The sequence below is a fragment of the Salvelinus sp. IW2-2015 genome, unplaced genomic scaffold, assembly GCF_002910315.2.
Source record: "Salvelinus sp. IW2-2015 unplaced genomic scaffold, ASM291031v2 Un_scaffold1173, whole genome shotgun sequence".
Taxonomy (NCBI): Eukaryota; Metazoa; Chordata; class Actinopteri; order Salmoniformes; family Salmonidae; genus Salvelinus; species Salvelinus sp. IW2-2015.
This window is the reverse complement of record NW_019942765.1, coordinates 59,098-72,947: the sequence shown is the minus strand read 5'-3', so window position 1 is coordinate 72,947 and position 13,850 is coordinate 59,098. Positions and strand designations below refer to the sequence as shown.

At 43.3% G+C, this 13,850-nt stretch overlaps 1 protein-coding gene across 1 annotated transcript in view; it reads right to left on the bottom strand.

Moving 5' to 3' along the window:
- LOC112069965 (tumor protein D54) overlaps positions 1-13,378 on the bottom strand; it is a gene marked incomplete at its 5' end in the record, with an annotated part of 21,595 nt that extends 8,217 nt beyond the window's left edge. The window contains 4 exons of the mRNA XM_070438785.1: positions 4,088-4,189; positions 12,358-12,506; positions 12,962-13,017; positions 13,363-13,378. Of these exons, the coding sequence (XP_070294886.1) occupies positions 4,088-4,189; positions 12,358-12,506; positions 12,962-13,017; positions 13,363-13,378 (323 nt within the window). The remainder of the gene's footprint in view (positions 1-4,087; positions 4,190-12,357; positions 12,507-12,961; positions 13,018-13,362) is intronic.
- Positions 13,379-13,850: the final 472 nt, after the last annotated feature.

Genomic DNA, 13,850 nt, shown 5'->3' with positions numbered 1-13,850 from the left:
CTACTCTCATCTATCCTGATGCCTCGTCACTTTACCCTGCCTTCATGTACATATCTACCTCAAATACCTTATTATTATCTATCCGATGTCTAGTCACTTTACCCTGCCTTCATGTACATATCTACCTCAAATACCTTATTATTATCTATCCTGATGTCTAGTCACTTTACCCTGCCTTATTAACTCGTGTTTCCATTATTCTTTAAAATCTGCATTGTTGGTTAAGGGCTCGTAAGTAAGCATGTCACGGTTAAGTCCACACCCGTATAATACATTTTGATTTGAGAAAGCAGAGTGGCAGCATAAAGACTATAGCTGTATTAAATCAAATCAAATTGATTCATAAAGCCCTTCGTACATCAGCTGAGATCTCAAAGTGCTGTACAGAAACCCAGCCTGAAACCCCAAACAGCAAACAATGCAGGTGTAGAAGCACAGTCAGAACCTCTTAGGTAAGTGATCATAGTAAGTGATGAAGTGGGTAAATTGGGTTGCTCCAGACCCAGCGCCACAGAGTAGGTCTTACCTAAAGGAGTTAGAGAACGACAGCGCTCTGTAGACCAGACGCAGCGGTTTAAAAAAAAACACACAAGAGAAACAAAAACACATGGTGAGGCACAAGAAGCAACGAGCTGAGCAGAGCTGCTTTCAGAGGGTACGTCCCAAATGGCATGGCACCCTATTCCCTATTTAGTGCACTACTTTTGACCATAGGGCTATATTAGGGGAAAAGTTGCCATTTGGGACACTAGCAGATATTGAATTAATTTAAGAAGTCCAGAAAACCTCATTGCAATGCACAGGTCAGCCATGTTTTTTTMGTTATTTTTTTCTCCAAACCTGGTAGCAATGATGGTGATGGGTACATGATAGATGGCATTGCAATGCACACCAGGTTCTGCAACCCTGCTGTAGGAAGTGTATAGATCTATAGTCTGATCTAATTCAGACTTGGTCATGGATAACGTTAGATGAAAATGAAAGACGATAACAACAACAAAAAATGGGACAAAACAAAACTAAGGCCAAAGAACAAGAGTTGTTGCATCACATTGATACGGAGCAAGCAGGAAGGAAGTACTGTTGCAAGGCCAGAGTAATGGATCCAGAAATAGGGAAACAAAGAGAGGGCGATGACACACACGTCGATGTGGACAATGTGAATGAGACATATTCTGAGATCACGTAGATACCAGAGATAATGTGTTATTAGGGTGGTGATGAATGGAGAGATGGATTATTTACAACAAATTATTAAGTGTTGAATCGAACCATATATTAAAAAGGCCTTCGGACATTTGGTTCGATTACAAGTCATCTATAACATGGCTGTAAAAAGCATGGTCCACCATAGCAAGTAACTAGTTAAAGTTGGAGCAACCAAGTGGAAATACTGCAGGCAAAGAGTTATCATCAATCTGGGAGGATGGAGGGGGGGTTATGTTTGTAAATTTTTCAAAAACATGTCTACTCATAGTCTTCTAGAGAGAAACGCAGAGATGTTTCGTACGATCAAGAGCTGCCAAACACTCTCCTGGAAACTACTTCTAATCAAGGCCTGCCCTTGATTCAATAAACGCTGCCGCTAATAAAGGGCCGGCCTTATTCAAAAACGTTGCAGCTAATCAAGGCCGGGGCCTCATCATAAACTTCAGCTAAAAAGGCCTGGGCCTTTCATAAACGTGCAGCTAATCAAGGCCTGCCTTATTCAAAACGTTGCAGCTAATCAAGGCCTGGCTTATTCATAAACGCTGCAGAATCAAGGTTCCTTCATAAACTTGCAGCTAATCAAGCCTCATAAACGTTGCAGCTAATCAAGGTTCCTGCCTTATTCATAAACTTGCAGCTAATCAGCCTCATAAAACGTTGCACTAATCAAGGGTCCTGGGCCTCATTCAACAGCTCAGCTAATAAAGCCTTGCGCCTAGTCATAAAACGTTGTTAGCTAATCAAGGTCTCTATTAAACGTTCAGCTAATCAAGCCTGGCCTGTATCATAAAACCTGCAGCTAATCAAGGTCCTCATAAACGTTGCAGCTATCAAGGTCCTCATAAACGTTGCAGCTATCAAGTCCTCATAAACGTTCACTAATCAAGGTCCTCATAAACTTGCAGCTAATCAAGGGTCCTCAAAACCGTGCACTAATCAAGGGCTGGCCTTCATGCATAAACGTTGCACTAATCAAGGGCCTGGGCCTATCATAAAACGCTGCAGCTAAGTCAAGGGCCTGTGCCTCATTCATAAAACGCTGCAGCTACAAGGGCGGGCCTCATTCAATAAATGTGGTATCGCACAAAAATATGCCTCAAAACGACGCCACAGCGTTTTCACGAAAAAAAAATGGCATTTATAAAAACTTAACTTGACGTGAGCATGCTTCTCCTCCCACAACCTTTAACCATGAAACGCCAGTGTCTGGTGTAATTATTACATTTCCCAGAATCAAACAGTAGCTATGAGTAGCCTTCTGCAGGAAGGAAAGAAATCAATAAAATATAATAAAATGCATTATTTGCGTTAGTGAGAAGAGCAAAAATAAATTTTTAAGTTTTCTTTAAAATCTTTACAGTAACAGAATTGAAATCAGCAGTGTTTCATTTTACATGATCATCGCAGAATAAATTTCACCTTTTGAACGGATGGTTCATACCGCTGAAAATCCCATCTAGACTTATCCCCTCGCTCACTAGGCTTCCCATGCCCGCTCTAAAAACCAGCTCCCACTCCCGCTCTACAGCTCCCCTACTCCCGCGCTGACAGGGCTCCCACTCTCCGCTCTACAGGCTCCACTCCCGCTCACAGCTCCCACTCCCGCCTCACAGGCTCCCAGTCCCATCCCCAGCTCTCATTTAAATTGGACCCACTTCACAGTAGTAAATAGATCAGCCATTTCTAGTGCTCTGTGATCCGAAGTGCAGTTTAACGGTAGAACAAACAGTTCACCTTTTACCATGGAGGTTTTGTAGGCTACGTATGAATAAAAAAAAAAAAATGGACATTCCTCCAATAGACAATATTTAATTTATAAATATAATATCATAACCATTGCGAAATAACTCCCTCAACTTTCCCGAAGTAGCCATAAAATAAATTACAATGCGCATCTCATTTAATTGAGCCTAATAGATAGGCTATTATAAATTAAGGTTTTTGCTCTATGCATCCGAAAAGAAGCGCAGTATATAACATACAGTATCATTTAAACAGGTGAACAGACGGTTGATCTTTAGCATTGAAGTGGGTATGTTACCACAGTAAGCAGTCCTACTGTAGTTCCCCCCCCCTCCGGAGCAGACGATGTTATAGGATATGTGGTCAGTGCAACTTATTTCTGTTCGGGGGGGGGGGGGGTTTGTAATGTTTACAGGGCCACAACAATTTGCAATCGTTGTCGTCTTTCAGAAAAACGGTCAGATATTACAAACGTCACTGCAAAAAAAAACGTTCTTGCCAACCCCTCCGAAGACTTTTAATCACGTTCACCGTTGCCATTTCCTTTAGCTAGGGTCTTGGACTAATTTCCATATTCAAAGTACACAGCAAAAAACGAGACGATTACCACCATAAAATAAATAAAAAGTGAATGATGGGCGTTCCCAGACGGTGTTATAACGCTCGTTGACACATGCACAGTTTAACAACAGGTCTGACTCATAACAGGAAATATACGTTGTATATTATAAAATCAATATTTGTGCGCAGTCTTTTCATGAAATGAAGCAAGCAGATATTTAGTGTCAAATTGACCTTTATAAACACAATTTGACAGTTATAAATGAGGCCCCAGGTGTGCAGCTGACTCGGGTGTTCGAGATTAGGGGGCAGGAAGCTGACTCGGGTGTTCGAGATTAGGGGGCAGGAAGCTGACTAGCTGAATCGGGTGTTCGAGATTAGGGGGCAGGAAGCTGACTAGCTGAATCAGGTGTTCGAGATTAGGGTGCAGGACTAGCTCTCACCAAACACACTTATACAACCTAATGGAAAAGAAGACCGAGATGACACCTCTAGGTTTTTACAACTTTGTGGTTGTGCGAACCTGCTCTACAGAAAGGGTATTGAGGGGGCCATTTTGAGTCTTGGTCTGTACCTCATGTCTCCCAGTTTCCTGCTGAGGGCAGTACCCATGGTGGAGAAGGCAGCAGTGGTCTTCTGTCCCGCCACAGACAGGGTCTCCTGAGTCTTCTTATACCTGGCGGGAGAGGATAGATACACTATATATCATTAGAACATGACTGACAACATATCGAAAACAGGACTCAGTTTAGAATAGATTACGCCTCTGTCGTAAGCAGAAGGAAGATTCTGTGCCACTAAAGGGTTAATAAGTCTGACAGACAAGAGCAGAAAGACAAGTATGCAGAAATACTGAGGTATTAGCAAGAGCTTGTATCCAATACTTGACAAAGATCAACCAATACATTCTGATGAAAGAAAGATCATTAAAAAAAAAGCCCACATTTTGCACAGGTTATAGCTGCACATTGTTCTGAGATACTGAGCCTCAAAGTTCACATCCCAGATCTCACTAGCGATCCGTTCAGTACACAAGTCTGTATGTCTAAGTCCTCTCATCTTTATCCCAGAAAATTGATTTCTATTCAGACTGACCAATACAAAAATAGTGTTGATAACTGTATGATAATCCTGAGAAGACGGTTGGGGAAACTATGCAGTTGGTGGATAATCAAATAACGACATCGTCTTGTTACACTTTGTACAGCGGGTCAGAGGTTCCCCAGGAGATGTGATGACCAAGACAAAAGCAAGTACATTCAGCTGGACTAGGGCAGGCACCCCAGTCTCACATGATTTAAGTGAAGGTGGGCATGTGCAGGGCCATCCAAATATCACCAGCCAAACAGAAGGGAAGCAGGAACAGTCAGAAGCCCCTCCCACCTCCAAGCAAACAGCAGGAACAGTCAGAAGCCCCTCCTCCCCCAAGCAAACAGCATGAACAGTCAGAAGCCCCTCCTCCCCCAAGCAAACAGCCCCTCCCCCCTACAGCAAACAGCAGACAGTCAGACAGCCTCCCAGAACGCAGCACACAGCCCTCCTCCCCAAGCAAACAGCATGAACAGTCAGAAGCGCCTCCTCCCCAATCAAACAGCCCTCCCCCCTAAGTCAGAAGCAGGAACCAGTCAGAAAGCCCCTCCCCCCTCCAAGCAAGACAGCGATGAACAGTAGAAGCCCCCCCGCCTCTCAAGCCAAACAGCGAGTGAACAGCAAAACCGCCTCCCTCCCTCCAAGCAAACAGCAATGAACAGTCAGGAAGCCCCTCACCCCTAGCTGAAAAGAATCAACCAGACAAACTAAACTCATATACTAGTTAATAGATAACTCACGCTCAGATCGGGAAAAATTTCATCCAATAGTTGCAGACGCTGTAAGATATCTAACGGACCAACAGGCGTACAATGAAAAGATAACTGACTTCTTAACAGAGGAGGAAAAGCAAGTAGAGGACTTAAAAGTTAATAACTTGAAATAATAAAACCATAACTAAACCTTTCTACACACATATAAACAGACAGTCCAAAACCTTGCCACAAGTACTTTGATTTGTTTGAATACCGACATTATACTGAACCAGGAAACGCTACGACAATGCTCAGTGGTTCAGTGTTGGTGTTTGAAAGTTACAGAAGTGGCAAATATCCAACTACTCTGCTGAATTTCTAGGGTTTATTACAGCTGGGTTCTCCCAAACTCGGGTCCCTGGGGTCCCTCTAGTGCACGTTTGGTTTTGTCCCTAGTACTACACAGCTGATTCAAATAAACACAACATGAAGCTTTTGATTATTTGAAACCCACGTGTAGCGCTGGGGGGATTATACCAATAATAAACCAACATGACAGAGTTATGGAAACCCTGCGTTAGGGACCCAACACCTTTCTCAAGCTTGACGTAGTTGGAAGTCACATATCTTGTGTTTTAGTGATTAAACTCTTAGTATCAATTTTCACAACATATATATATTTTTTTAACGCTAATGTGTCAAGCATTAGAATCTATTGGATGAGTCATGATTAGCACAAACCATTCAGTGCCTCAACATCATTGTTACTAGTGATTATGTAACCATGTACATCCCGTCAGTACAGTACCTCGATGGGAAAGGAGGATGTGGTATTAGTTCTCTGTTTACGAATGTCAGCCATGTCGATCCCTGTCAGTAAACAGTGGACCTGCAATGGAAAAGGGAGGATCTGGCTTTAGTTACTGCCTGTTTACAAGTTAGCCCATCGACGATCCCTGTCAGTACAGTGACCTGCAGATGGGAAGAGGATGTTCAGGCATTTTATTCTGCTGTCTACAATTCCGCCCAGCCATGTCCCATCCTGTCAGTACAGTAACCATGCATGGGAAAGGAGATCGGCTTTAGTTCTGCTGTTTACAATGTAGCCATGTCGATGTCAGTACAGTAGACCTGCGATGGGAAAAGGAGATGTGGCTTTAGTTCTGCTGTTTACAATGTAGCCATGTCGATCCCTGTCAGTACAGTGACCTGCATGGGAAAGGAGGATCTGGCTTTAGTTCTGCTGTTTACAATGTAGCCGATGTCACACCCTGTCAGTACAGTTAACCTGCATGGGAAAGGAGATTGGCTTTAGTTCTGCTGTTACAATGTAAGCCATGTGCCATCCTGCAGTACAGTAACCTGCATGGAGAAGGAGATGGCTTTAGTTCTGCTGTTAGCAATGTAAGCCATGGACGATCCCTGTCAGTACATGACCTGCATGGGAAAGGAGGATGTGGCTTTAGTTCTGCTGTCTACAATGTAGCCATGTCGATCCCTGTCAGTACAGTAACCTGCATGGGAATGAGGATGTGGCTTTACATAGCAAGCATAGCTGTAGTCCGACTAAAAATAAATACTAATTAATTTACTGTAATGTATCTGTAAAACCACTGATACAATGATTATATCTGTCTAGACCGAATTAAATATCTCCCATGTAACACACAGACAAACCAAACTCCTGTCTCTGTAGGCCCAGGACCATAGTCAGGTATGCTGTATTGTGCGAGAGTGACGACGCGAGGTGTACGGATAATGCGGCGAACACTCGGTTAAGTATCGGGACGACACTCAGGTTAGTCATCGCGACACATCGGTATAGTACGGGAACTCTCGGTATAGTATGCGACCACTCGGTTTAGTATCGCGACACTCGGTTAGTATCGTGGCAAAGAACCCAAAAACACAAAGCGGATTTCACTTGTTTAAGAACACAGCCCTAATGTTGGAAATAAAACATTTATTTTCAAAAGGGATAGAACACAATATTTTACATAGAGCATGTTTTAAAAAGACCAAAAGAGTTGAGTCTGTTTCACGTTTTCATTTTTCTTGCCATGGATTTTGTTGTTGTTGTTGTTGTTGATACTAGCATCACAGCCACAGCGTCATCCCTACACAGGCACTCTCGTTCACGTGGTATTCTTCCACATCCTCACTCTGGGTGAGTCATGTGACTGATCAAGCGAGACAACCATTTTTTTGGGGGCGCCAGCTCACCGTTGTCTCTCCCTCTCTTTGCCCATGGTCGTTTATCAACTCTCTCTCACATTCCAATCCTCTCCCACACAATCCTGTGGCGGGTCTGGGCTGTTTGTCTGGCTGAGAAACTCTGCTGTGTGTGTGTGAGTGATACAGAGAGATATACATCTATGCGCTGAAAGGACAGTGTAAGATAGCTCACATTTAAGCACCATGTCTTCATGTAGGCCTTCAGKCACCCAGACAATTTAATTTGCTGTGGCAACAACGGGGGTAGTTTCACAACCTTTACACACAGATGTAGGAGATAATTAAACGTATAGTGGAAGAGGGGAAAACATTATTCCCCATGTATTTCAGTTTCCCTCGTTTTAAGCAGGTGGCAGGGTAGCCTAGTGGTTAGAGCGTTGGGCTAGTAAAGGGTGCAAGTCCGAATCCCTGAGCTGACAAGGTACAAATCTGTCATTCTGCCCCTGAACAAGGCAGTTATAACCCACCGTTCTAGGCCGTCATTGAAAATATGAATTTGTTCTTAACTGACTTGCCWAYTTAAATAAATAAAAATGTTTGTTTTTTTAAAAGATAAAAGAAAAAAAGAAGGGAAAAAAGCGTAAATCAAACCACCAAACTAACAGAATGAGTTATAACTGGGATTGAACCTATACTGGGCTATTTGGAAACAGCCACGCAAATACTTTTTCAACATCCTCAATACATTGTTATATTTATAGCTATTTTAACTAAATACCCGAGGTCAACTTGTGCAATACATTAGGAGAAAAAGCAGACGGAATTCTTTATTCCACCTGTCACATGACGGAAGTTTATCGTAGGTCCCCAGGACCTGTTAAGGCTGTCACATGTGTTTGTAACGAGCACAACGGGAGAAAGCGAGAGCATGGGAATTCAGCTGTGTATTGACAGGGGTCCCGTTTTATATTGAAAGTCAGTGTTTTTTGTTGTTGTTGTTGCTTCAATAGAGTGATCACATTCGACCCCGAAAACGGCTTAATTTCCATCAGACGAGAGAAGTGTGACACTATTTGGCTGGCAGCCACACAAGTAAATGAGCTCACAGTGAAAAAGCATGGCCCATCATATCTTTTATGTTTATTAGAAAAACAATGTAATCCTAATCTAGCATTTTACCAAAAGTAGTCTGGCTACACTGAAAAACTGTACCTGAGGACAGTAGCTCCACGTTAGTCAGAGTGCTGTCTGCTGATAGAATGATGGAGAACAGTAGCTCCACGTCAGTCAGAGTGCTGTCTGCTGATAGAATGATGGAGAACAGTAGCTCCACATCAGTCAGAGCGCTGTCTGCCGATAGAATGCCTGTTGGTGAATTCTCATCCGAGTGGAGAAGTGTAACAAAATTAGTCTGATGCCGAGCAGAAATTACAACAAGCATTTGACATCTACGTTTACAAAACGCAGCAAGATATTTCTATGCTGTCAAAATAATAAAATGGAATTCTGTGTTAACTAGCAACTTAAACTTAGGTGTCGTGTTACGAGACTGAATTAAAAAAGGCGACTGGGCATCAGTGTTAACTTGCTGCCGTGTTTGAGAAGTCAAAGTCCATTGGATGAGTTATTTGTACAGCTGCCACCATCTTGATTTCTTTGCCTTTTTTTCTCCTCTCCCTTCTCGGCCTGTCCCCCTTCTCAGAGCAGTGCAGGCAGGCAGGCAGGCCCGTTGCCCTAGCGACTCCAGACCACACAGACAGTGTGTACACATTCTGCTCCAGAGCCAGTACTGTTCTTCCTTCAGACCAGCATGCTTCAAAACGTTGTTCATTTGCACAATGTCTCTTGTTCACATTCCGCTTGTAGAACGTCCAAACTCACCACAAATGACATTCTGTAGCTCCTACCTATACATGTAGAACTTCATGAGTGGGATTACCTGTTTTTGAAATTTGTTTATTTTAGTTTGCAGTTGTTGGCACATTTATCTAGCAGCCTTCATGTAAATTTTCCATTACTCGTGTTAAATTTTGTTTTGCATTCTGGTAATTGACACCCAAATGGGTTTATTTGCCTTTTTTGGGGGGGGCGCCCCCTCGTGTACTAAGCCAGTAATACCGTCGATACGAGGATGAGAGAAGGACGACCAACCCTAGTTAAAACTATCAGATATATTAGGTTGTTGGTTCAGAGGAAGTGGGAATGAGGATGTCACCTTAACACCCAGGAGTCACCTGCTTTAACAGGAAACACAGCACAGGGAAACAGGAAGTGAAAGAAGAAGAAAAGACAGACTTCATGTAAAGAGTGAGTTTATTGCCAGTTAGCCACCCATCCAAAAGGGAAAGAGACGGACCTTCCTCAGTGGAGTACTACAAGCCATTTCCCAGCCTCATATAGCTTTCAGTTTCCTCAAGCAGAGGAGATCTAGTCTGACAGTACTGGCTCTGTACTGGCTCAGGAGCAGCATGTGTACACACTGTCTGTGTGGAGTCTGAAGGAAAGAACAGCACTGGCTCTGGAGCATTAACCCAGAAAAAAAAGTGACTATATGGGTTAGTCTAGGATAGACAACAACTCTTTGGCAAACCAACAGCAGCACGTTAAAGCAGGGCAGAACTTTGTGGAATGTACAGATAGAAATATATTATGTAGAACAAAACTTCTGACACGTAAGAATAAAGAATCACGTCAGCTCTACTCGTGACATTTCTAATCTGCAAAAGAGGCACAATATCTGCCTTCTGAACGTGGGAAAACGTCGCTACGACGACACCCGAAGCACCGGGATAACTTGGAGACCCGGGCATCTTCTGCCAAGTTAAAACTAGACCGTATTATATAAWWWWWAAAAWWAAAAAACYTGCTTATATAAAACAGATGGTGTCATGGGAATGTGAGTTTTCACACGCAGCAGGCAGAGGAACCCACAAAAGGACAAATGTTACAGTAGCCAGGGTACGCTGCAGACACTGGTAGCCCACGGCAGGTGTTCTCAAATAGACATTGAGGGTGAGAGAGAGCGGTAAAACTTTCTCATTCCACTCGCCAAGTTTCTCAGTGGTTCTGACATTGCTAGAAAACAGAGATGTTCAGCACTGTGCCAGGCTGTCTGTCTGATTCATGCTACAAAAGGCATGAGTCATGCTGTTCTGACTCAGATGTTGGTCTGTTCACCTCGTCCTTTTCATAGCGTTGAAACATTAACCCACATTTTGGTTATTTTTTTAACTCATTGAATGAAATTGGTTAAATTACTTGAATCCCCCCCCCCCCCACCGTGAGCTCAATACGCACATTGCAGTTTCTCTAGATATAAAATCAGGTCAAGCCAGAACTGTGCGACGTAGTAGGGAGTTGTAGTTTAACAGGCCAATATTCTACATAGTTAATTTACAAATGTTCTGCACTAAACTACAATGACCATAATCTATTGTCTGGTCTATATATTTTTTTTAACACGCCTGCTTATGTTAGTGTGGGGGGAGACAGAGAGAATGGGCGATGGAGAGCAGTTGCTTGGCCAGGTATCTCTACGTGAAAATACACGATCTAAATGATTGATAGTTGGTATTCAGCAGTCATAAAATTACACCTTATTTACTATGAAAAACTACTAAAAACTAGTGAGCAGCAGCACTAAAGAGATGAGATGACTTGAAAAAGTCGTCAAATAAAACTAATGTAATATACACAATAACTGAAATATTTATATTAAAGTGAATGAATGATGGGTAATAAGTGATCAACAGTAATGGACAGTCACTAGCATCAGGGGACTTTTATGTCATATTTTAATCTGTGTTAAAACATTCAATCCACATAATGCATTTAAAGCTGTTTAAAAAAAATAAATATATATATATAAAAAACCGAAAACCATGATTATAATATATATATATATATTTTTTTTTATAGTTGAACTGACCTCAAAAAGCACTAAAATCGCTCAGCACTCCCTTCCCAGAACGGTTCCAGAAACGTAACCGGGCCAGCACGACAGTAGAAATCAGGCATTTAGGCACGACAGTAGAAATCAGGCATACAGTATGCAAGAGACTTAGGTTTTGTGGTGCTAAGATATATCTGGTGAGAGTGGTCCTCTGTTGGTAGAGCATGAGGTTAGCAACGCTAAAGGTCGTGGGTTCAACTCCACAGCACTCACTGTACTGTAAATCTCTTTGGCTTAAAGCATCAGCTAATTTAAATATTTATATCTGAGGAGGGGGAAGAGAATCCATTAACTAGCCTACTTCAGAAACTTCAATCACTGATGCTGTCTGATACACCTTCACTATATCAACATCAAAAAATACATAAAAAAAAAAAAAAAAAGGTCTTTGCTCCCTCCATTTTGACTTGGTAATATACGTGTCACTGTCAGGCTTTGAACTGTTTGACAGGATTTAAAAAGAAGCATCGATTTAAAATGGCTTCTTCACTCAAATCTAAAAGATGCTAGGAGTTGAATCATGCTACTTATATAATACAACGAGCCATCGGAAACCGTTGAATTACAGAGTTKCAGCACGAGTCATCATAAACGGCAAAAAGGAATATTTGAGTAGCGCCAGAGGTCGAAGTAGACGGACGTGATTTTAAATCCTTACGGATCACATCCGCCTTGATGTTCACTTCAGTGTACTAACAGCTGTGTGGACCCGCACTCACAGGGCCACTCTGGGCTACACTAAAAGCCCTGACCAGGCCAGAATGATAGAAAGGGAACAGCACAGAGCGTCTAGAAGAAATCGATTGACGGACGTTACTGCAAGCGATAATTTGATGTTATTTTAACAAACTAAGATGAATAATATTACAGATTACAGATTTTATTTTTTAAGTATCAACATAAAAAAGAAAAAAAAGAGGATCTTCTACTTACGCATTAGAGGTCTGGACATCCTGCCACCCCTTGGTGAGGTTCTGTTTGAGCTCGTTGAGGGGGCTCAGCCCCAGCTTCCTCTTTAGCTCAGCAGAATGCTTCTCTTTGGCCAGGAGCACCTGTCTCAGGGTGCTGATCTCCTCCTCCACCTGACAGCAACACAGCAGAGCGGTCAACCACTAGCTGGGCCAAACTTAGTTATGAACATTACCAATGGTCTGAAACATAATATTCCACTCAAATGTTTGTGGAACCGATTATTAGTAAATCAAACTCACTCAAAAAGAGATGTGATCAGATTAGAGAACAGGGACAACAGACAGACAGAACACGAGGTCTATATTGGTTCCGGCCGACAGACACCGGCAGACAGAACCATACCTTGACTAGCTCAGAGCGGATCTCCTCAGCCTCCTCCTCTGTTGTGGAGCAGCGTGTTGACAGCTGCTAAGACCATGGCTACCTCTAACCCCAGAGGATAACAGGCCTACCTTGACTAGCTTCAGAGGGGATCTCCTCAGCCTCCTCCTCCGTGAGCCCTGGGGCAGCGTGTTGACAGCTGCTAAGACCATGGCTACTCTCACCAACAGGATAACAGGCCTACCTTGACTAGCTCAGAGCGGATCTCCTCAGCCTCCTCCTCCGTGAGCCCTGGGGGCAGCGTGTGTGACAGCTGCTAAGACCATGGCTACCTCTAACACCAACAGGATAACAGGTACCTTGACGAGCTCAGAGCGGATCTCCTCAGCTCTCCTCTTGTGAGCCCTGGGGGCAGCGTGTTGACAGCTGCTAAGACCATGGCTACCTCTAACCCCAACAGGATAACAGCGCTACCTTGACTAGCTCAGAGGCGATCTCGTCAGCCTCCTCTCCCGTGAGCCCTGGGGGCAGCGGTGTTGACAGCTGCTAAGACCATGGCTACCTCTAACCCAACAGGATAACAGGCCTACCTTGACTAGCTCAGAGCGGATCTCTGTCGCTCCTCCTCCGTTAGCCCTGGGGGCAACGTGTTGATGGATGATACCCATGGTCCGCCTCCACGGGGACGTCAGTCAGCGGGTCTGCTCCTCCTGCGGGGCCAGGCCCTTGTTGGGAGAGTTCAGCGTTGATGTCTGGGTCAGAGAGAGAGTGGGGGCGGGGGGCATGCTGAGTGATGAGAGAGAGAGTAGAATAGGCCTTTGAATGTGAGTGTTAGTGTCATCAACAGTAATAATAACTTTATTGGATACAGCGCTTTTCAACAAAAGGGATTCACACTGCAAAAGTGCTAAAAAAAACAGGTAAACAAACATGATAGCTAATTAAAATCAGACATGAAAAAGCTCATATCTATAAAAACAAAAGTGTCTCTTCAGAGGGATATCAAAAAGAGATACATGATCTTCATCTGGCAGACATTCCCTAGTCCAGGGGTCCTAAGATCCAGTCTCCATATCGTTATCAACCTAGAGACTTTAGAATGGTCAACAGTGCCCTGCCAGAGAATGTCTGGC